At 37.7% G+C, this 24728-nt stretch overlaps 2 protein-coding genes across 4 annotated transcripts in view; one reads left to right on the forward strand and one right to left on the reverse strand.

Annotated features, from left to right (window-relative positions):
* MZT1 (mitotic spindle organizing protein 1) overlaps positions 1–2674 on the reverse strand; it is an 18297-nt gene extending 15623 nt beyond the window's left edge. Inside the window, exon 1 of one of the 2 annotated variants that reach the window (XR_008295933.1) lies at positions 2481–2674. Coding sequence is in view for 1 of the 2 variants with exons in the window: in XM_015083071.3 (XP_014938557.1) it covers positions 2481–2553 (73 nt within the window). In the remaining variant the exon portion in view is untranslated. The remainder of the gene's footprint in view (positions 1–2480) is intronic. The other variant, XM_015083071.3, reaches the window with a different exon arrangement.
* Positions 2217–24728, forward strand: part of BORA (BORA aurora kinase A activator) — a 27907-nt gene continuing 5395 nt past the window's right edge. The window contains exons 1-10 of one of the 2 annotated variants that reach the window (XM_015083070.3): positions 2217–2454; positions 3889–4056; positions 6037–6143; positions 9081–9126; positions 12056–12137; positions 16536–16601; positions 17942–17998; positions 18414–18640; positions 19203–19335; positions 21721–22328. In XM_015083070.3, the coding sequence (XP_014938556.1) occupies positions 2317–2454; positions 3889–4056; positions 6037–6143; positions 9081–9126; positions 12056–12137; positions 16536–16601; positions 17942–17998; positions 18414–18640; positions 19203–19335; positions 21721–22328 (1632 nt within the window). In that variant the 5' untranslated portion in view covers positions 2217–2316. The remainder of the gene's footprint in view (positions 2455–3888; positions 4057–6036; positions 6144–9080; positions 9127–12055; positions 12138–16535; positions 16602–17941; positions 17999–18413; positions 18641–19202; positions 19336–21720; positions 22329–24728) is intronic. The other variant, XM_027064983.2, reaches the window with a different exon arrangement.

Here is a 24728-nt window from a genome sequence, read left to right on the forward strand (position 1 = left end):
CCTGCTTGGGATTCACTCTGTCTCCCTGTCTCTGCCACTCCCCAGCTCTCCCTCTCTTTCAAAGCAAATACATAAACTTTAAAATAAACTTTAAAGAAAAAAATGTCATTTCTTCACTTTTTCACATGCTTATACTCTCAATAATCATTTTACACACACTTCTCTCAGTAAAAATCTTGATGCAACCAATACAATCAGTTCTCATTTGTACGTCGGCAATTCCACCAGCAATAAAATGTGAGTTTTCCATTCAAATGGGATTCTATGGCCATATAAATAAGGACCTGAGCATAGCTAACATAAGAAAACTAACAGGAAGTGAGGCCTCTTACTCTCCATTCGGTTAGAAAACCCACTGGCTTCCAAGCAAAGATGTAAAACAAAACCAGCATCGCCCCACTTTTTGAAAGTTCGTCTCCACTTAGCTTTTACGAAAGATCTATATTAATAGCTATTTTTGCTAACCAAAAGAAATCCAAAGAGGGTTAAAAAAAAAAAAAAAGGCAGAAAGTGAAAATAGTGTTCAGTGCTTGTTTGCAGCAAGCCATTAGCATGTAACCCCAGCATTTTGAGCATCACTGCCAAGCTCCTTTCCCAAGAATTACACTCAGTATCTCACCATCAAGCTGCCAGAGCTTTGAACTATTACCGGGAGCACATGTGCTTTATCTCTATTTCTTTTGTATATCTGTTAACAAGATGTGTCTTAAGGTATCAGAAAAGTCCAAGAAAGATTATTTTCTGGATTTGAGAACACTCAAAAAATTTTCCATGTAAGTTAATACTAACTGTTTCTTCACTTTATACCATTTCAGCTTAGGAAAAGTTTCATGGGAACACTGCTTTCGGAAAGCTGGGGAAACCTGTAATGTTATACACATATCACTTCGTATGTATTTAAGTCCACTTTAAAAATAAAACTAATATGCTGTGGTACACTGAGAAAGAACGGGAAATAAGCTGAAAATGGTGTTAAGAACAAAATTCTACGTTTCGGAGAAACACCAAATAGATTCTTGGTAAGTAAAAACTTAGATGCAAAGATTCTAATAATATAAGTAGTTCTTTAAAAAGGAAGCAGCGGGGCACCTGGGTGGCTCAGTCGGTTAAGCGTCCGACTTCGGCTCAGGTCATGATCTCATAGTTCATGAGTTCGAGCCCCGCGTTGGGCTCTGTGCTGACAGCTCAGAGACTGGAGCCTGCTTCACATTCTGTGTCTCCCTCTCTCTCTGCCCCTTCCCTGCTCATGCTGTGTCTCTCTCTGTCTCAAAAACAAATAAACATTAAAAAAATAAAAAATAAAAAGGAAGCAGCAACCTGTGCAGAAAAAGCAAGAAGCCTTATTAGAAGCCCCCATAAGAAGCAGCTGAATCACTAAGTGGGGCCCTCCAGTAAAGCAGACAAGGAGATACAGCGGGAAGGCTGACACTACTTAGTGAGAACTGCACACCACAGTTAGGGTTCAATAAAGATGGAGACTGATGTCAGTATCCACTGGAAAATGTCAAAAACGCAATGTTTTAACATCCATCAAACACACATAGGTGGATGCGAATAAAAAGGAGACAAAGGATTCTGCAAGTGGGATGTACACGTAACATAACATAAAAATAAAAGTAACTACTTTTTGATCACCTTTGATACGCCTTTACCTGGTTGTCTTAAATATTCACAATAACCTCAGGAGGAAGTGATCTCATTTTACACAGAATAAAGAAAGAAGCAGGCTCAATGATGTTTAAGTAGCTTGTCTAAACTCACCCCCAGGAGTACAAAGTGGCCCAGCCGGCAGAGAGTAGAGAGAACAGAAAGGGTAACTCCAAGACACGTCTAGCACGTGTGCGCAGGCTTTACGCCCGCTTGCTTGCGGGCGCGAAAACAGGTTAAATACACCTACAGTCTCAGACACGGGCGTCACTTGATCCAGGACGAACAGAGCAGTTATGAAGGGGTTGACCTAACAAGCGCCTACTGTACTGCTAAGAGACAAAGGACACAGAGGTGATCAAACACACAAGGCCACTGTCTGCAAGGGGCTTACAGACCTGCAGACTGTCCTCACTCGGGACTATAAGGAAGGGGGACTCTGCACCAGGTCCGGCTCAGAAGTGGGTGCGTGGGGCGACAACGGCTCCCGAGGCCTGCAAGGGGGGAAAGGACAAGAGGACCCGACGCAGCGAAGGGGCGTGGCGCGCGGGGAGGGGGCGGCGCGCGGCTCCAGCGCGGTAAACACGGAGCGCGTGCCGGGCTGACGTGGGGGCCCGAACGTCGTGCGCGCGACAAACTACGCAAGAACGAAGAGACAACTCCCAAAGGATGGGGCCATCAGCCCTACGGCCCTGGCGCGTCCCTTGGGAGAACCCTCAAAGATGCTGTTTGGGGCAGGAAGTGGACCTAAAGTCCTTCTGGACTCATCGCCGCCTGGGAGGCCTGGCTGCGGGAAACGGAGACAAGGTAAAGGGGGACTAACGGGCACTCACCATCCATGGTCTCCCTCACCGCGTTCAGATTCGCCGCCGCCGCCGCCGCCCCGGCACCGCTGCTACTCGCCATGGTGGAGGCCGAGGGAGGCGGGAAAAGGGCCTGACCCGGAACTGGAGCGCCTTCCTTTCTCCTGGGCAATCACACTGCGCGTCCCCAGCTCACGCCGGGCAGGCTCCGCCCCTCGCGCTCGTCGCCAGCGTGAGGCTGCGTTGATTTAAATTTGGAGCCTCGTTACTCAGCGCGGAATGTGAAGCGAGGAGTTGCCATTCGAATTTACTACGCGGCCTCGATGCGATTGGTTGGTTCGCGGACAGCGGTACGTCGCGATTGGCTAGCTCCCCACAAGGCCCGTGCCCTGGTTGGCCTAAGACAGCGCGGAAGCGGGGAAGTTAAAGAGTCTGTGCTTGTCGTGGGAGCTGGCCTGGCCCCTCGGGAGCGCCCTGGAGTCGCCTATTGGGGGGCTTCCTTTTTACACACACCACTAGGTATGTTCTTTGTAGTCCCTGGCCTTTCCTCTTCTCTGGAATTGGAGAGATCACTTTTCCTTTCTCGGAACCCACCTGCCCACTGTCCCCGGGGTGAATGGGAGCAGCGAGGGAGTAGGTGAGGAAGAGTTGGGGGTGGGGGGGACGCCAAAGTATGATCGTGTAGGGTTGGGGGTGACACTGGCTTGAGTGTCCACCCTGCTCCTCACCCAACGAAACCAGCTGCTTCAGCCTTCCAAGAAGTGGATTCTTTATCCACGGTCGTATCCCCCGATGACTGAAAGCAATGCAGTCTCGCCTTCTACCCTGGAAGTCAGCGAAAGGAGGATGTTTGAGGAGAGGCAACCAAAGGCGGTTAATTTCTTAGCCCTCATCAGTCATACTTATTTGATTGGTGCTAATGTGGAGGAAAGGCACCCGTGCACAGGCTTCCTCGTCTCGTATTTGCTTGTTGTAAATAACTGTTGTTTAGTAACTGCAGTTTAATAGGCAATTGCTGGGATATCCGAAGGTTGTTCAAAATACTTCGAGATGTGAAATAAAGAAACCATAGGTGTAAGTCCTTTAGTTGAAAAGAGTTTTGTGTCTGTTGTTAACATTTAGTTGCCTCAGATCCATCCTGAACACATTCATATTTGGCTGACTGCTATTTATATGCCACTTAACTTCTCTGAGCTTAATTCTTCTGCAAAATGGTATCACTACTACCATACCTCTCTAGCCTTCAAGGTTATTTTAAGGATCGCTTTAGAAACTATATGTGATGCCTCTTTGTAAACTATATTTTTTTTAAAAACCCAAGAGCGTTAGATTTTGAGGGTTTTTTTTTTTTGGCGAAATATGCTTATTGAATACATTTTAGTTGTCCCAGCGAATGTGGAACTTTATAGTTTTATTGTCCATACTTATTTCTTTTTAGTTTTCTCTCTGTGCTATGGGAGATGTCAAAGAATCAAAAATGCAAATAACACCGGAAACTCCAGGAAGGATCCCAGTTTTGAATCCTTTCGAAAGTCCTGGTGATTATTCTAATCTCCATGAACAAACGCTCTCCAGTCCTTCTGTTTTTAAATCAACGAAATTACCAGTAAGTTATTCTTGACTAGTATTTATAAGTTAGTGTTTACAAACTATTTAAAAAATTTTTTTTCAACATTTATTTTTGGGACAGAGAGAGACAGAGCATGAACGGGGGAGGGGCAGAGAGAGAGGGAGACACAGAATCGGAAACAGGCTCCAGGCTCTGAGCCATCAGCCCAGAGCCCGACGCAGGGCTCGAACTCCCGGACCGCAAGATCGTGACCTGGCTGAAGTCGGACGCTTAACCGACTGCGTCACCCAGGCGCCCCTAAACTATTTTAAATGTAAACATCTTTCTTAGTAAGTTAAGGGAGAAATTTATCATGGAGCACATATATCTGGAATGTGCTTTTTTAGTTGTAATGTTCACTATAGTGTAGTGGTTGGGCTAAAAATAAGTTAGCTAGGTGGATTTTTTTTGTTTTTGTTTGTTTTTTTTTGTTGTTGTTGTTAGCATTTCTCCTTTTTTTTATTCAGTAGATAATATGTTGGCTTCCTGTAACTAGATGTAGCTAGATAGTATGATTGTTGATATATTAACTAATACCATATTCCAGGAGAAGCTATGTTCTCTAATTATCTATTCTCATTTATTCAGGAAACCTATTTGAATGCTGCTTTGTATTCGATAAAGTGCTAGACGTGGAGAACAAGTCAGGGTCATCAGACACAAACTCTCAATAAGCTTGTATTCTAATACAGAGATCACCAAACTATTTCTGTCAAGGGCCAGACAGTAAATATTTTAGGCTTTGCGGGTCATCTTGTTGCTGTTACAACTAGTCACTATGCCTTGTATCACAAAAGCAACCATAGGCAATATGTAAACAATGAGACCTTGCTGTGTTTCAATAAAGCTTTCTTTATGGATATTTAAATTTCATATAATTTTCACATGTCATGAAATGATAATATCCTTTTAGTTTTTCCAACCATTTTTAGCTTGCAGATTGTAGAAGCCAACCTCTACTCTAAAGGAATAGACATAACTAATCTAGGGACTTCAAAACAATATATGTGCCACGATTAGTGGTTAAACACAAGGGTGATAGGGAAGGGAAAATGCTCTCTTGGAGGTTAGGGAAGACTTCATCCCTCTAGGTTATGTTTGCTGTTATTTGCCACCTAACAAGAGCAAGAACACTGGAGTTCTTTTGAAGTATAATCTCTTAACCTAGTAAATTACCTAGAAAAACTGCCAAGTGTGTGGCTGTTTATATACTACACTTTCATACCAGCTTAAACAAAGACCAAGTGGAGGAAAGTTTTACAGTTATGTAGTTTATATTGAGTCATGAATCTGACCTCGTGATTTTTTATTGAACCTTATTAAATGTTAGCTATATGTTAATATAGAATAGATAATGGATTGGCTGCAACTTAATCCTCAAAGCCACAATGTGTGGCATGTTGACCTTTTAAGCCTGATTTTTGTCAAAAATGCATTCTGAATTACAGATTAGGTTTTGGATAAGTTTTTGGTTCAGTTGGATAGTTGACTACAGAAAAGCAGCAGTGATTACCATTCATAATTATTTTAAGAATCAACTATTTTATGAACCTTTGTAGGCACTTATGTAGTTAGTACTTTGTTTAGTTTCACTTCATTCGTAAGTAAAAGTAAAGACCTATGATAACTCTTAAAAAAGATTTTTACTTGGGCATGGTGCATCACTGATGAGTATTAATTGTGAAATTTCTATACTTCATTATTCTACTGTGACTTTTTTCCATTATTATGTAATTTCAAAAATCACCCAAATGGAAGATTTGGGTATTTTAAAATAGATATGGTCCAGTCAGTTGGTTTTATGATTTGATTATCATTTGCCATTTAATTTACTGATAAAGCCAAATTTTAAAATATGAGCTTTAAAATACTTTTGTATTATAACCATTCACATTATTTTTGAAGCTGACAGTTGTTAGCATTGTGATGAACTATTTTAGTTTGCTTTTACTTATAGGTTCACTTTCTTTTGTTAAGACTCCAGGGAAATTTAGATGGTCTATTGATCAACTAGCTGTAATAAATCCGGTAGAAATAGACCCAGAAGACATTCATCGTCAAGCTTTATACTTAAGTCATTCTCGGTAAGTTTTCTTTTCTTGTGTCTAAATGTAATAACATACTTTCAAAGGGACATCAGAAATTCCAGTGATTGAATATATTTATATGTAAAGATATCAGGGAAGAAAATTTTTGATAGACATTTATTGTATCTAAATGAAGAGTAAATTCAAAGAACTATATCCAGAAAGATTCTCTTGCTAACAGTTCTAAACCTGAGTAGGAACCTTTTTTTTTTTTTTTAAGAGATAATCTTCCTCTGCTACTTACGGGACAACTGTGCTTTCCAGCACTTGGTAGAAGGAAGAACATTTTGAAATTTGTATCATTCTACATGGTTGTGGCTTCTCCCATTAATTTTTGTATTGTTTATTTTTTTTGGTGGTAGGGTAAAGCAAAATATTCTTTCATTGCCATCTGTGTTTGGGGAAGCTTAAAATCCCTTTACCAAGTTAAGACACATTGAATGAAAGGGTATCCGTTAGCAACAGAGAGCTTTTCTAGACATTATCCAGCTTTGATATAGGACCCTTACGGATCTGAATTACATCGTGTTGAAGTCAACCTAGTAATCAGAGCAGACTTAACTTGTTTCTAAGCATAGTGTGCCCCAGACTTGTGTTTTGTGCTGCGTGATGATGTCCAGTGTAGTGAGAACATGCACTTCTTTGGTGCAACAGACCTAGCTTTTTGATTGTGATTTACTGTAAACTCTAATTATAAATAATAGCCTTTGTCAGTAGTTTTGGGGGATTCTTGTTAATGTCAGTTTTATAATTTTTTTTTTTTTTTTAATTTTTGAAACAATTGAGTACTGGTAAGACCAGCTTTTATTTTTCAGTCCCAAGGTACATGTGTTGTCAGTCCACAATAATGGACAATTGTTTACCTCTTAACTTCAGAATTCAGTCACACAAAAATGCACACCTGATAAGATGTTTTTGCAAATACTCGTCTGGATGTTTCTGCCCCTTCCTCTCTTGGCTCAGTAACTTGATGACCATTCACTCATAATTCATGTCCATCCAAAGTGTAGTAGAAAGGGAAAAGAATGGGGACAGCATTAAAGAATTTTTAATTAAATGTAAATAACAGTTTTGAAGAGAAGGTGAAAAAAAAGAATATCTAAAAGCAAATGAGTTACAAATTAGGCTGATTTTTTTTGTTTGACGCAAAATATATGCTTTATTATTTGCCTCTTGGTATACTCAACCATGGATAGCTATTAATCTATCAGTTATGAAGTCTTTATTTAGCACGTTGAGCAATACTGAAGTAGGATAGGCTATTATTCCCATCTAGAGAGTCAACAATACAATTAACCAAAGGTGTGACACAACATTTCTATATTTATTAATAAATGATGTATTGTTTAGGTAGGTTTATGGAAAGAATCTTGGTGTATTTCAGTAGATAGATTTGTAATACAAAAGAGGGGAAAAGAGTGGTAAAGACCCTAATTTTAATTACTATTGTAATTCAATGTATGGTTATTGCTTCTACCAAGGATAATGAGTACATTCTCAACAAAATGTGTTGATTCATTCTTAGAAACAGTGGCTTCCAGTGTCTCTTCCTGTGTAATATGAGTTCCCAATTTCAGTGCTTCCCACCCTTTTGATACTGCTACACATAAAAAATGATAACTGTAAGACAGACGAGTCCAAACAAATAAGTCTGGCCATACGGGAGGTTAATAATCCCGGAAAGGCCCTCCCTGACTCAGGACTCATTGAAGGCATACCAGTAACCTATATGCATCATGCCAGTGTTCTGTGATGTAATGGTCAGGATACTCTGTCCTGTATGACTTCTTAGAACCTCCCGTGATCAGGTTCTACAATATTTGCCAAAACTGATATTCACTGCTTCTAGCAGTCACTTGACTATTTCAGGTTCTTAAAGTCCCTCTGATGAAGCAGCAAAATGTTTCTGAATGAGGTAATACTAAATCAGAGCTAAATACTCTAAATACTAAATACTACATGCTGTTATTATTATGCACTGTCATTTTGACCTGGTTGTGTTCATGATAAGGTAAAGAAAACTGATTTATTTGCCCCCCAGATGGCTGTTGTTCAAGCTGAGATGTGTGGATTATCATTGTAATCTAATTTCTCATAATTCCCTTACTTGAAAAATTCATTTGATTTTAGTTTCTGAAACATACATTCCTATATAATTTTTGTTAAGCCACAAAAAAAAATACATGAAAATTTTTGAGAGAAAATAAATTGTTGTAAAAAGAAGAAGTGTTTTAGTAATTTATTGACAGAAAGCAAATGTTCTCTCCTGGAACAGATGTAAGAAGTCCTACAAGGCTAACTGCTCTGTTCTTAGCAGGTCTGTGCCCGGTACTTGAGACCTGACATGTTACGTAGCTGATAAATTTGTGTTGCTATATTGCATATTGTATCAAAGTGAAAAAAATTCATTTAGACAGAATTTTACATTGTCAGTATTTTATTTCATAAATAAAATTTTTGCCTCTTTATTCAGAACTGTAAGGATAATCGTTTCTTCTATTTCAGAGTAAGAGTTCATTCTAAAATTATAGCTATGATAAACTTGCAGTAATTGAAGAAAAAGAATTTGGACAATTTTTAGATTTCTGTAGAATGAAATACTTCTTAATTTGTGATGGTTAAAGGATGAGGTTTATTCAGATTACTTTATGTTGTAACTAGTAATTTAAAAATTATATCACTGTAAGCCTTTTTAAAGAAAATACTCTTCCATTCACACTGAATGGAAAAGAGGGAGGTAAGCCTAACAGCCAGTGCCAAATATCTAAATACTGTCATTTACTAATATGATAAGATACCAGTTTTTCTTTAAGATGAGCTTAACATTTGCCAGTTTTCAACAGAAGGAAAGTATTTCTTTGAAAGCTTATTATTTCAAATGTTCAATCAGCTGAAGTAATGGCATGGTTATTTTTCTCCTTTATCTCTGTATAGAATAGATAAAGATGTGGAAGACAAAAGACAAAAAGCCATTGAAGAGGTAACTTAAAACTGTTACTGATCATTAAGCCAGTTAAGCGTCAATTCTGCATGCATGTCCCCTCTTTTAGGATGACTTCCTTCAATCATTTGCCATTCCAGATCCCCACCAGCCTGGCCTGTCCCCAGCTTTGTCAAGCTCCCTTCTGTGCACCCATAAGACGATGTTGTTCATCCATTCCCCTGCCTCTTCTAGAGCGCTTACAATATTGTAATGATTGGTTTAATACTTCTCTCCCCTAGACTAAGGGATTTTTTTGGCCAATATTGTACTTCGTTTGTCTTTTCATTCTCCGGGCCTAGCACAGTTTGTCTTCCTTGTGCCTTCAGAATACTGATGAGCACAAGCTTTGGTTTCAAGTTGGAGTTTATGTAGAGGAAGTTGAATATTTTCAGACCTGAAAATCTAGATTGGCATTGGTAATGGTTTTATCTGTTAATTTGAATTTTTAAGACATACAATATATTTCATGAAATAAAATACCTTACTGAAAAACAGAAAAAAGTGTATTCCAAATGTAGGGTCTGTGGGGTTTGTTTAATAAAAATAATAAACTAAGTTTTTCACTTGCTCCTTTGTTTGATGAATTTCTCTTAGAGCGTAAATAAGGATTAGCAATCTAGTTATTTCCCTTTATGTCATGGCAACATTTATTTTTCCTTTTTCCCTTGCTAGCCCCCTCTGCTTCCCTCTATTCATTAGCTGTATTTGGCCCTTCTGCACCCCAAAGACTTCAGCTGTGGAGTGTTTCGAGATCCAGTGATGTTCTCCCCCTCCTGCACTTACTTTTCTAGTGTCGATATTTTCCCTTTGTGTTTCAGATACAGCCTATTTCTTCAAAAACCATTTCACATACTGTACTGCTCTCAAACATTATTTACTTCTTTATCCAGAAACTTCAGAATTTGCCTTCTGATCGAATCACTTGATTCCACCATAGTTAGATATTTTCAGACTGGTTCCCATTTCCCAACGTTTTAGGAAGTATGCTTTCCCTTTTGAATCCTCAACTTTAAAGGGAAATTCAGGAGAAAATACAAGAAAATGAAGTCAGACTGAAGATTAGGGTCAGTGTATCTGAAACAAATATATCAGAAACAAATTAAATATTTTTAAATGTATAAGTATTTGAAAGAATAAATACATGTAGGTAGTAAAAACAAATTTAGACTTCAAAGAAAAATTATAAAATGAAAACGAAGAGCTTCTTGTTTCCCATCTTACTTCCTGAAAGTAACTCTGTGATATTTATACTTTCAGATTAATTTTATATATATAATAGCCAATGGCCTTTAACAGTTTTGCATAAATAGGATCATCATTCTCGTATTGTTTTACATCTTGCTTTTTTGGCTTAATAATGTTAGTTTTTTTTATTACTATTTTTTATTTTTTATTTTTATTATTACTAGCACATTTGATTTTAATAATAGTGTAGTATTCCTTTGTATGAATGTGTCGTATCCTAAGTCAGCCCCTATTGATAGATGTTTAGGTTGTGTTTGGTGTTCTATCACAAATAATGGTTCAGTGAACCCACTTGTACACATCTTTGTGTAATTGAAACATACTTGCTAAGTCAGAGGCTTTGTTTGTAATTTCAGTTTTGATAAATTTTGCTTATACTGCCCTCCCAAAAGGTGGTAACAGTTTTTACTCCAGGCCGCATTATGGTACTTTCTGTTTTCTCATTATCTGCAATACTGATTATTTTCGAACCCTTAATTTGTGTTATTCTTAACACTTTAAAAATTTCATCTTGTTAATTTGGATTTGTATGTCTTTCATTTTGAGTCAACTAAATACATTGCTTCATTAGTCTATGGGTCCTTTTTTTTTTTCTGGGAATTGTACATATCATAATCTCTGCCACCTTCCCCTCTTCTTTCATATCTTTCCTCGTGTCAAGGAAATTAGTTCTTTATCGTATGTATGGCAAAATATAAAGAAAATGTTTTGGGGGTGAGTCCCATGTTGGGTGTAGAGATTACTTTAAAAAAATTACATCTGTAAAAAGAAAAAATACAGGAAAGAAAATGTTTTGAATTCCCTCTAAAACAGAGACGGAAGAGGAAAATCTTGTAGTAGGCTTTATTTTATATCTGGGATGAAAAAAGGAAAGATACGTATCCAAATGCTTTATCTCCATTTGAGTATACTGGCCAGTGGTTTACCAGTTAATGTTTAACAACTGGCCCTTTGGTTGTGGTAAGAGTATGAGTTTTAGAGACTCCTGCTGTCTGTAGTGTAAATACTCCAACCATGGCCGGTTTTGAGACGTGACATCACTGAATGATAAAACAAGGGCAGTGGTGCACCACTATATGTGGGCGTTACACCATACTGATGCAAAAGACATAATCTCAAGAGCATGGGTCCTCATAAGTGTAAAATAATTAACAGGTAATGAGTTGGGGCATATATTACCTTTATTTTTGATATAGTTTATTTAATTGTAACTTTACAAGTTTTTAACATTAGCTTTAACAACTGATTTCCTGAAACAAATTTCCTGAAAACTTACTAGATTTTGAGAGCCAGTGTAAGCCAGTTCCAATACACCCTTCATACTAGCTTACCTGTATACATCTATCTACATTTATTTCTTTCCTCTTCATCCTCCCTTTTGTCATCCCCACCTTCCCCCACCCAAGTTGGGAGGAATTAAAGATATTTTCTGCCCTTCGATTAATATTGAGTAGTTGAAATATTTAAGTGGTTGAAATATTAACATTTCTCTTTCTATATATACTGTAAATTTCTTCTATTTCACCTTTGGTCATTTGTGCTTTTAAGTATTAAAATTTTTAAATGTAACTATAAAGTCTGTGTAACATGTTTGGTGATTATTTGATTATTTGAAAATAACAGATACTTTTTATATTTTGGGAGGAATTCACGCCTAATTGTATGACTTTAATTTTTCTAGTTTTTCACAAAAGATGTCATTGTACCCTCTCCTTGGACTGATCATGAAGGGAAACAGCTTTCAGAGTATCATTCCAGTAAATGTGAGTTGTACTAAAAATCATATGAATAGATAAAAATCATAGAATCATAAAACTCAGTGAATATAAAGCAATATATAGTAAAGTGTCCACTTGTCTGCTTTGGTAAGGGGCTTGATACACATTAGATTTCTGGATACCAGAAGATTTAACCTTTTAAGGATCAAGCTTCCAAGTAAGGAATGAGCAAGTCACGAGAATAAAAGGCACAGCATAGAGAATACAGTCAGGAATACTGTATTGGTATTGTATGGTGACAGATGGTAGCTATGCTTCTGAACACAGCACAACAGAGTTGTATAGAGTTGTCAAATGCACAGAGCCCTCTTTCCCTGCCCCTCCCCTGCTCATGCTTGCACACGCTCAGTCTTTCTCTCTTTCTCAAATAAATAAACTTAATAAAAAAAAACTGTTTAAAGGTTACAGTTTAAAACATGATTAAAATGTATTGAGTTCTTATTTGGGGCCATTTTATTCTGATTTAACTTTTTCTTCATGACCTTTGTGAATATCAGTTATGGTGGTTGTAGAGGATTCATTGATGCAGAAATAGTTGGTATTGAATGAAGAACTGAGTGGTTAATGATTTCTGCCCAATTTTCCAGGTTAATTTCTAAAACGAAATTCTTAAATTGCTTTGCTTTTTGCTAATTTACTGATTTCTTATAAAGGTAGAGGAGGTATGGACACCTGACCTCTAGGGCAAAAGAATATAGCTGATTATCTGCAATATTGGTAAGGAAATTGAAGGACAAGCCAGGAATCTTTCAAATATTTTTCCACCCCCAGGAAATGGTTGTATTTGCTCTCAATGTCCTTTGAGTTGTGAGCAATGTTAGAGTATTATACATATAGGCTCATTTTCAGTGAAGTTGCCCACTCTTTTATGTAGCATGCATTAATTATGCTGTCAGTATAAGAGAGACTGTTCCTTTCTTTAGCAAAAACGCAACAATAATAGGTAAAATGGCTTGAGCACTCTCCATGTGCCCTACAGTGCTAAGTACTCTCAGTAATTCCCTACAGCAGCTCACCTGCGGTAGGTACTATTATTGGCCTCATTTGATGAGAAAACCTCGTTTTAGAAAGGTGAAAGCACTTGTTCAGAATTACAGAGATGATAGAAGTGGTAGAACCTGGATTCAAAACTAGGCATTCTCAGTTGGATTCTGTATTCTCAGCCATTATAAACTGAAGGTCACGTGCAGTAGTAGATGGAGACCTGGGCTGGGAGACCTCCTGCTACTTTAAATCTGTAGGGCTGATCTGGATCAAATTATTCAATCTCTTTAGACCTCAGCTCTTTACTTGTGAAACAAAGGAATTGAACGACATAGTTGTCTGTTAATGTCCCTCCCAGCCCCAAAATCTCTATCCAAGGTGACATTTTCATAGACACTACTTTTATTTTGGGTTTTTGAACAGATGAATCAGCCTTCCTATGTGGTCTCTATACTGTGTTCAGAGGCAAGAATGGTTTTGTTTATTCACATTGGCTTATACTGTTAACTTTTACTATTACTAATACTTATGCAGCAAGGCACTTCAATGAATATAATCATGTGTTTTTATTTATGGTCTTCAGTGAGATTTTCTTTAGATTGTACACACAGGCTGAGAATCTCTAGGGTATAGGCTATGTGTTTCCCTGTTTTGACTAAGCAGTGCCCCCCTGCTCTCCAGAATGACTGCACAGTCTACACAACCAGTAACAGTGCCTAGGATTCCTGTGTCCCCACAGCCCTGCCAACATTTGGCATTATCCATCTTTCACATGCTTGCCTTTCCTATGGGTTGACATTCTAAGTGATTGTTGAAATTTTCATTTCTTCATATACTAATGATCTTTGAAATTTTCTTTCTTGTAAAATACCTATTAATAATTTATTGGTCATATTTTTAGGATTTGCTGTCTTTTTTCTCTTGTTAATGTCTAAGACACCTTGTATAACATAGTTATATTGGTTCTAAACATTTGAAATACCATCTCATTCCGCCATATATACACCATTTTTGTTCTTCATGTCTTTGGTTGCATAGAAATTCTTATTCTGATGTAATCAAAACCATCAAATTTTTTTCTCATTTTATTGTGTTCTTAAGCTTATTTAAAAAGTCCTTCTAAAGACATTTGCAAATGACATATCGGACAAAGGGCTAGTATCCAAAATCTATAAAGGGCTCACCAAACTCCACACCCGAAAAACAAATAACCCAGTGAAGAAATGGGCAGAAAACATGAATAGACACTTCTTTAAAGAAGACATCCAGATGGCCAACAGGCACATGAAAAGATGCTCAATGTCGCTCCTCATCAGGGAAATACAAACCAAAACCACACTCAGATATTACCTCACGCCAGTCAGAGTGGCCAAAATGAACACATCAGGAGACTATAGATGCTGGCGAGAATGTGGAGAAACAGGAACCCTTTTGCCCTGTTGCTGGGAGTGCAAACTGGTACAGCCACTCTGGAAAACAGTGTGGAGGTTCCTCAAAAAATTAAAAATAGACCTACCCTATGACCCAGCACTGCTAGGAATTTACCCAAGGGATACAGGAGTACTGATGCATAGGGGCACTTGTACTCCAATGTTTATAGCAACACTCTCAACAGTAGCCAAATTATGGAAAGAGCCTAAATGTCCATCAACTGTTGAATGGATAGAGAAATCGTGGCTTATATACACAATGGAGTACTACGTGGCAATGAGAAAGAATGAAATATGGCCCTTTGTAGCAATGTGGATGGAACTGGAGAGTGTGATGCTAAGTGAAATAAGCCATATAGAGAAAGACAGATACCATATGTTTTCACTCTTATGTGGATCCTGAGAAACTTAGCAGAAACCCATGGGGGAGGGGAAGGGAAAAAAAAAAGAGGTTAGAGTGGGAGGGAGCCAAAACATAAGAGACTCTTAAAAACTGAGAACAAACTGAGGGTTGATGGGGGGTGGGAGGGAGGGGAGGGTGGGTGATGGGTATTGAGGAGGGCACCTTTTGGGATGAGCACTGGGTGTTGTATGGAAACCAATTTGACAATAAATTTCATATATTGAAAAAAAAAGTCCTTCTAGGGGAAAACAAAGAAACACTTGCAAAAGATTTGAAAAGTGTAATAGTGCTGCAGTAGGTGTCTTTCTAATCTAAGAAGGTCAGAGGAGGAATGCTGTTGGAAGATAATTTAAGCTGAGACTTAATTAGCCAGACTCAGCAAATGAGGGAGGAAAGTCAGAATAGTATGAGAAATACCTAAATGTGAGAGAAGCTGTTTATCTTAAAAAAATTTTTTTAATGTTTATTTTTGAGAGGGAGAGGGAGGGGCAGAGAGCAAGGGAGACACAGAATCTGGAAGCAGTCTTCAGGCTCTGAACTGTCAGCATAGAGCCCAACGTGGGGCTCAAACTCAAGAACCTGAGCTGAAGTCGGACACTTAATTGACTGAGCCACCCAGGCACCCCAGCCACCTGTTTTTTTTAAGATGTTCAAATAACTAGTGTTTAGTTGGAGGACTGTGCTAGAGACAGAGACAAGGTTTTGAAGGGCTTCCTATGGTGCTAAGGTGTTTGGACTGCAGACTGAAGGACATAAGAGTTTTCGGCAGCATAGTGCCTTGATTATATTTGTTATAGAAGGTCACACTGCTTACAGCAAAGAAAGCATTTGAATGTAGAATTTTCTTTTTTATTTATTCTGATAGCATTTAATAGGAGGCTTTAATTCACTTGCCCGTCCACCCACTTACTCATTCACCCATTTATTTATTTAGGTTTGTTAAGTTACTATATTTTGTAATGTTGTTTTAAGCTTTCTGGAGCCTTTTCCTCCCTTTTATTTTGTTTATATTAGTCATTTTTTTCATTGTGTGTTTGTTTTTTTATTTGATTATTCTCAAGTTACAAAACTTAGTAGTCATTAATTTTCAGTTAAAAAAATTATTTTCACTTACTTTTGACTCCTGTTATGAAAAAAAAAACTGAGCATGGTTTTATCAAATTTTAGGTTTTGTCAGAATGATCTGGCATTTTAATTCAGACAATTTACCTAACCCATATTGCAAAAACATTAAGCAACAGAGGACTTGAGGACTTTGAGGTATGCTAACGTGCATCCTCAATCTTTTAAGGTTAACATAATGGAGAGTAACCGTACTTTCCTTAAAAATTGTTACTTGGTGCCTCCTTATTTGCTGTGGCAATCCTTTAAGTTTTATCTTTGTGCTCCCTCAAAGTTAAAAAACTAACAGAAACATGCCAAATTATTATATATGCAGACATTTATTTTTTAAATGTCGTAAAGTAAAAGTTTTCACTCTGTTCATTTTTTTTACTCTGAAAAAAGTAATCCTAAAGTAAATGAAGAATATAAAATATAAGATTTAACACTTAAAATGTTTTACAGGTATTAACATAACTAGTGAATCTCCAGTTGGAAGAAAGCTTACCATCCATGCTGAGAAAAGCAATGGTAAGTATAAATATAATCTAAAATGAAGAATGTTCCACATTAAACTACATTTGATTTTAAATTCAGTTTGTGTGATAACATTTTACTCTGGAATTGAAATTATTTAATTATGAATGAACTATAGGAAAGCTCATTTTAAAAAATAATCAGAATAGATATATCCTGCCAGTTTTAGAAATAGCAGTAGTGTGTGTGTGTGTGTGTGTGTGTGTGTGTGTGGTTTTTTTTTTAACTTTTTTATTTATTTCTGAGAGACAGAGCATGGGGGGGGGAGGGGCAGAGACAGAGGGAGATACAGAATCCAAAGCAGGCTCCAGGCTCCGAGCTGTCAGCACAGAGCCCAACACGGGGCTCGAACTTGCGAATTGAGAGATCATGACCTGAGCCGAAGTCGGATGCTTAACCAACTGAGCCACCCAGGCGCCTCAGTGTGTTGTTTTCTTGTTCAAAGCATGTGAGTTGTTTTCTGGTTTGGGACAGCATTTAAAAAAAAAAATGTGTGCGGATATTGGGAAATCTACCCCCAAATACAGGTGACCCTTGAAGAAGTTGGGGGCTTGGGGTACCAGTGCCCCATGTAGTCAAAAACCCATATATAACTTTTGACTCCCCCCCCAAATTTAACTACTAATAGCCTACTTTTGACTGGATGCCTTATTAATAACATAGTTGATTAACACATATTTTGTATGTTATATGTATTATGTAGTGTAGTCTTACAATAAAGTAAGTTAGAAGAAAATGTTAAGATCCTAAGGAAGAGAAAATACATTTATAGTACTGTACTGTATTTATTGAAAAATGTGCACATTTAAGTGAACCCATGCAGTTGAAATCCATGTTATTGAAGAGTCAGGTGTATAGGCTGGCTTCTTTTTTTTTTAAGTTTATTTATTTTGAGAGACAGAGAGAGAGAGAGAGAAGGGTGCTTGCAAGCATGGGAAGGGCAGAGAGAGAGAGGGAAAGAGAATCCCAGGCAGGCTCTGCACTGTCAGTGCAGGTCTTGATCTTATGAATTGTGAGATCATGACCTGAGATGAAATCAAGAGCCAGACATTGAATTGACTGAGCCACTCAGGCGCCTTAGGCTGGATTCTTTTTTGATTCCAGCACCAACAGTATAACCAGGAATTAACTCTTGGCGTTATCAGGTTTATATCAGTGCTGGAAACTGCTTAAAGAAAGTTGGCATGTTAGGTAATAGAATACATAAATGAAATCATTCAGTTTGGCTGAAACAGCATGGGGAGATGGCTGATTGGGAAGCACATGCTAAATTGCATGTAATATGCTTGCATTGATTTATCTGTGTTTGTATTTATTTATCTGCTTGCTTCCAGCTGCTTGTCAGACATTGCTGTCTCTTCCTGTGGATTTTAATTTAGAAAATGTATTAGGTAAGTATTGTATTTGTTTAAACCTTTAATAACTTAAATAGAAGGTTTTATTTTGATGGCTTTTCGTAAATGGAAATAGGTGGCAATGTCTCTAAAGAAGTGGGGAAACCATCCTGAACTTTCTCCTTTTAGCATGGCCTTAATTAGCCTTTTTGTGATAATGAATTTTACTGTAGACATAAACTATTCATGGGCACATCTTATTGGTATTACCTATACTAATCATGAAGTACTCAAAAAAGAATAATTTCAGATTGCCAACGTCACATATGCAATTAAACCTTGCCCTCTTTTTTGAACAAAATTCAAACATACAGTACATGCTGGTTTCTTAAAAAAAAAATCATATAACTGAAGCATAATTGCTCTTCAAAATGACTAGCTTTGCCTTTTATTCTGTTAACATTAAATATAGGTGACTATTTTAGAGCTGATGAATTTTCAGATCAGTCTCCTGGAAACCTCAGTTCTTCATCCCTCAGAAGAAAGCTATTTTTAGATGGCAATGGAAGTATTTCTGACTCCTTACCTCCAGCTTCTCCCAGAAGTCCTCGCAGTGGTGCTCAAGCCTCACTTGAGGTTTTTTATTCGATAGATTTATCTCCTGTACGGTGTAGGAGCCCTGTGCAGACCCCAAGTTCGGTAAGAAGTGCACTAAAAGTGGTGGTTAGTTTGCTATGAGATGGACCTCGATGCTCATTTTACATTCCAGGAATGGTTGTTGTGGATTTTATATTTCATGAGGATTAGGCTAGTTCACATTTTGTCGTTAGGAGTGTTTTTGGTCAGCTTCTGTTTCTGATCTAGAGGTATATGGGATGACCAGATTTGTCACGAGTCTCTAGAAATTTCAGTGTAAGTTGTTTACTGAACTATGTAAGATTCTCAGTATCCCACAACTGGATTGCCATTAATGGAGTAATTTAATTTAGAGTTGTTCATAAACAGCTGCTAGGATGAAATAGAATGGTTTGTTTAAACACTGCATTTATATTTTATTTTGATTAACAGACTCTGTTTCAAAAATTTTTAACAGTCTTCTTAATTGTCCTTGCTATAAGATGCCTTGCCTTTTGGTGGATGACCAAACTTTATATGACCTACTTTATAAGTGTGTTTTGAAGATGAAGATAAATAACATATGGTGTATATAACAAATTAAGAAAGAGAACCATGTGATTTTATTTATTTATTTTTATCACAGGGGCAGTTTTCTTCCAGCCCTATTCAGGGGAGCACAAAAAAATACAGTTTGGGAAGTATAACCAGCCCTTCACCTATTTCTTCACCCACTTTCTCGCCAATTGCACTTCAAATAGGAAAGACTCCGCTCTCGGGTATGTCTCAGAATAAAACACCTATTTGAAATTTCATGTTACTATTATTTGTTATTAAAGAGGTTCTTTTTTAGCTTGTTCGAACTATAGAGCTCTAACTAGGTGAGCTCCACTCACCTTCTGAAATTTAGAAACTGGCTTTTTTTTTAAAGGAACAATTTACCTTCAAAAACTGGATTCTCAGCAAAGTTCTGTGCTACTATTAAACACAGGTAATCTGATTAGCAGTGTTACATCAAGCATTCTTATAAAGGGAATCAAAGAAAGATGGCAATTTTAGAGTTCAGTTGGTTTCTGTATGCCTTCTGACCTGTAGGGTCAGGCTTTGGTAATCAGATATTCATATTTTGTAAAGATACATTTGAGTAAGGTTTTAAGGTATAGTGTGTGGAGATTTGTATATTTCTCTTTACACTATGTCAGTATCTCTGAAAAAAATTATAGCTTCTTTTGAAAAAATTCACAATCAAAAGCTATTCATAATAAATAAAATTGGAAACCTAAAAACTACTTTTATGTATGTATGTGTACTTTTGTACATACTTTTGTACATACTTTATGTATGTATGTGTACTTTTATATAAATACTTACACATGTACTTTTGTGTGGAGATAGACATACACGGACCACAGTTCTGTATTCTGCTTTTTTAGCAAAGTATGGTATCATGAATATTTTCATAGGTCATTGAAATCATTTATTTTTATTTTTATTATTATTATCTATTATTGAAACAAAGATTTTGAATCACTATATAATATCCCATATCATGGATGCATCATTTGTTTTCAGCCATTGATAACTTTTAAAATGTTTCTAATTTTTCTTTATCAAAAACCTGATTATTTTTGTGTTTACATTGTACTGTACATATTTATATTTTTAGGTTAAATTCTCAGAAGTAGAATTATTTGATCAAAAGGGGTGAATGTTTTTAAGGCTCTGGATGAATTTTATCAAATTTTCTACATAAAAGTTTGTATCAGTTGAAATTTTTATCAACAGTATGTAAGAGAGTCAGTTTCTCCCATCTAGAAACACTGGTATTACCATTCTTTGTGAGGTTTCTTAGTTTGGTATATTACAAAAATGCCTCTTATTGATTTTTGTATCTTTGATTATGATGATATTGAACTCTTTCTGAATATTTATTGGCCATTTATTTGGGGGGAGGGATTCTTAGTATTTTACTGTTTTTGTTGAATAAATGCTTTCTTATTGCTTTAACTTCAATATTTTTTATTGTTTGTGTGGCTGAACACTTCGTATGTTTATTTACCATTGGGAGGATTGGTTATGGAATCTTGCCTATTTTTTTTTTGAATGTTTGTTTATTTTTGAGAGAGAGAGAGAGAAAGAGAGCGAGCAGGGAAGGGGCAAAAGTAAGGGAGACACAGAATCCGAAGTAGGCGCCAGGCTCCAAGCTGTCAGCACGGAGCCCAACACGGGGCTCGAACCCACGAACTGTGAGATCATGACCTGAGCCATAGTCGGACACTCAACCAAGTCACCCTGGCGCCCCTTGCCTATTTATTTTTTTTAATTTTTGTTTTCATTAAGCCAGTGAAGTTCTAAGAAGTATTAACATTGTAAAGCATTTTTATCATTTTGATTATCATTGTTAAGGTCTTTGACTCATTTTGTTTTGTTTTAAATATTTATTTATTTTTGAGAGAGAGAGGCAGGCGCAAGTGGGGAAGGGCCAGAGCAGAGGCAGGGCTGGGGGTGGGGTAGGCAGAAGATCCGAAGGAGGCTCTGCGCTGACCGCGAGCTCAATGTGGGGCTCGAACTCACAAGCCTTGAGATCACGACCTGAGCCGAAGTCAGACACTCGACCGACTGAACCACCCAGGCGCTCCATTTTAAATTCTTTGTTATTGCAAACACTATTCTACAGTTTTTTGCTTGCCTTTTAACAAATTGCTTGTAGTATTTCACAAGGTTTTTACATACTTCATTTACCAGGTACAGCTATTAACTTGTAGCTGTCAGCTGATTTATCCAGTATTTTCTTTGTATATGAATAGTATTGTTACTGTGATAATATTGTATGTGAATATGTAAATGAGTAATATACAATGTTAATATAATATACAATATATTATAGTAGCAATATGTTTATGAGGAAATAATTCTCAGGAAGTAAATTATTTTGATAATTGAAAGGAAGTACCAGAGGAATTCTTTTTGAAGAGTCTTACCCTACTTAAAGAGTACACATTCATTTGCACTGTTGTTTTTAACACCTAAATTTCACTTAAGTAAATAGTACAGTGTTACAGAAATCCAATTTTTCTGGCATTAAAACACGATAATTACCATTCAGTAATGTCTTTTCCATTTGTATGTTTTTGTGATGTAATTTTTCCTTTCCAATCTTTTAGAACAAAGGAAGTTTACGTTTCATTCTCCTGATAATTCGTCTGGAACAACAAATTCTAATGGAATTACTAATCCATGCATCAGAAGTCCTTATATAGATGGTTGCTCACCAATTAAGAATTGGTCTCCTATGAGACTCGAAATGTGTACGGGTGGTACTCAGTATCGGACCTCACTGATTCGGATACCCTTTCCCCTTGAGGCTCACGGTGAAAATGAAGACCAAGTGAATCTTCCTCCCACGGATGCCTCATCACCAGCCATGGACACCGCTGCACACCTGCGGCAGTTGGACAGTGACACTTCTCCACGTGGCACACGTGTAGTAGTGACCGCCATGTCTATCACACAGAATCAGTCCAGTGCTTCTGAGAAAGAATTAGCACTGTTGCAGGATGTTGAAAGTGAGAAGGAGAACAACACTGTGGACATGGTTGATCCTGTAGAGATAGCAGATGAGAACACTTGGATTAAGGAGCCAGTTGATAATGGGAGTTTGCCCATGACTGATTTTGTGAGTGGGATTGCCTTCAGTATTGAAAACTCTCACATATGCATGTCACCTCTTGCAGAAAGCAGCGTCCTTCCTTGTGAAAGCAGTAACATTCAGGTAAGATAATTTAATATTCTGGAGTCCTTTACTTTCTCCTGTACTCTGGTTTTCTCAAAGATTGTACTAAGAAAGAAAATGGGTTAAATGTGAGGACTGTAGCAGGAGCCCCTGGGTGGCTCAGTCGGTGAAGCGTCCCACCTTGGCTCAGGTCATGAACTCACAGTCCATGAGTTCGGGCCCTGCATCAGGCTCTGTGCTGACAGTTTGGAGCCTGGAGCCTGTTTCAGATTCTGTCTCCCTCTCTCTCTGCTGCTCCCCCACTCGCACTCAGTTTCTCTCTCTCTCTCTCTCTCTCTCTCTCTCTCTCTCTCTCTCTCTCTGTCTCAGAAAATAAATAAACATAAAAAAAATTTTTTTTAAACGTGGCGACTGTAGCATTATGTAACATTTAAAAAATATATCCATACATGGTGATACTAAGAGGGTTAGTTGTTTTTTTTAATTTGGACTGATGGTGCGTATTTAGTATTCATGTTAACTGATACTTATTCGGAGTAAGAAAGGATGACAGCAGAAAAGAAATCAAGCTGCTCTGTTTCTACAGAGTGCTAGGGTCAGGCAACCTCTCAGGATTCATCTCCCCCTCTCGTGTGAAGCTAGCGCCAAGGAAATTCAGTTCCCGGTAAGGTACTTGTCTTGTAAAATTTCAGTAGTTCTATTTTTCCTTTATATGGTTTGGGAAGAAAAAAACAAGTTAAAGGACTTTTATGTATATGCTTTTTGTACTTTTTAAAAATGATTTATAACCAACATTTTTCACTTAATCACACATTTCCAGTTTGCAGTATCTGACAGGATACTGTCAACAGGAAAAGCGTGATTCATTTGACAAGTAAACTTCATAGCCAGCACTTACTTTTTTTTTTAAGTTTATTTATTTTGAGAGAGAGAGAGCGCACAAAGAGAACAGAGAGAACAGGAGGGAGAATCCCAAGCAGGCTACACACGGTGAGTGCAGAGCCTGATGGGAGACTCGAATCCGCGAACCGTGATCTCATGACCTGAGCCGAAATCAAGAGTCAGACGTGTAACCAACTAAGCCACCCAGGCACCCTGCCAGCATTGACTTTCAGAAGGACATTTGTTCCATTAATTGCCATAGTTTTTTGGTTTGTTTTTTTGAGAAAAAGAGTGCGAGCAGGGGGGTGGGGGGAGGGAGGGGCTGAGGAGAGAGAGAGGGAACCTTAAGCAGACTCCGTACTCAGCATGCAGCCCAACACAGGGCTCGATCCCACAAAGCTGGGATCATGACCTGAGCCAAAATTGAGTCCGATGCGCAACCATCTGAACCACCAGGCACCCCAATTGCCATAGTCTTTGAGCTGAGAACTTTAACATAGTCAAAAAGGCAGTTCTCACCTGCCATTTCATAGTAACAACATTTAACAGTTATGTAGCTCTTAGTGTATGCCAGGCGTTATTCTGAGTACTCTACATATGTTAATTTATTGAATCTTCACAACAGCCCTATGAAATAGGTGGACTGTTGTCCCCATTTTACAGAGGAGGAAACTGAGGGTCAGAGACGTTAAGTAATTTACCTATATCGCTAATAAGTGGTGGTGCAAGATTTGAATCCTGGCAATATGGCTTTAGAGTTCATGTTATTTAATCCAGATTTGGACGGACTCCTAGTAATAGCTAACACGGACACAGTGCTTCAGTGTGTCAGGCGCTCTCCCAACCACCTTATCTGTAGTCATTCATTTAATTCTCCTACCACCCTATAGTGCCCTAGTGCTGTCAGGTTTGGAATGCTAAAGTTTAAAACTCACAGGGGGATCCTAAATGACCCCAAATTAAATATAATCATCTGCTCAGATTTTTATGTCTATAATGGTCTCTCCTGACTTCTAGGATCATTGCTCAGGAAAAATACACTAGAATCACTTTTATATATTTTAGCTTCTAAATTTGGTTCCTATATGAAAAAGCACTTAGAGTCAAACTTAGCCTTCAAGGTATTGTTAACTTCTTTTTCTCTCTCTTTTCCTCACTACCTTTTTTTGTTTTTCCAGAGCATTTATAGAAGGATCATAAAATGCTTTCACTGCCATGCACTTTGATCATCTAATTCAACTACCCATTGGAAGCCTGTATCACTACTAAATTATCATCCACTGTCTGCTTGAGTACCTGCCAGGGGTATTCTGGTCCATTTTCGGGCTTCTCTTATCATTACAATCTCTTCCCCACATTGAGATAAAATATGCTTCTGTCTGTGATATCTTATCTACCAGTCAGTTTCAGTTTTACCCTTTGGGCCATATCATAATCTTAACCTTTTGCAGAGCATTTTGTAGTTTAAAAATGTTTTCAGGTGTTCTTGTCTTCCTACCGCAAAGGTAGCTTCTAAACATTTGAAGACAGCCACATTTTCCCAGGGTCTCTTGACTT

The sequence above is a fragment of the Acinonyx jubatus genome, chromosome A1 (genome assembly GCF_027475565.1).
Source record: "Acinonyx jubatus isolate Ajub_Pintada_27869175 chromosome A1, VMU_Ajub_asm_v1.0, whole genome shotgun sequence".
Classification (NCBI taxonomy): Eukaryota; Metazoa; Chordata; class Mammalia; order Carnivora; family Felidae; genus Acinonyx; species Acinonyx jubatus.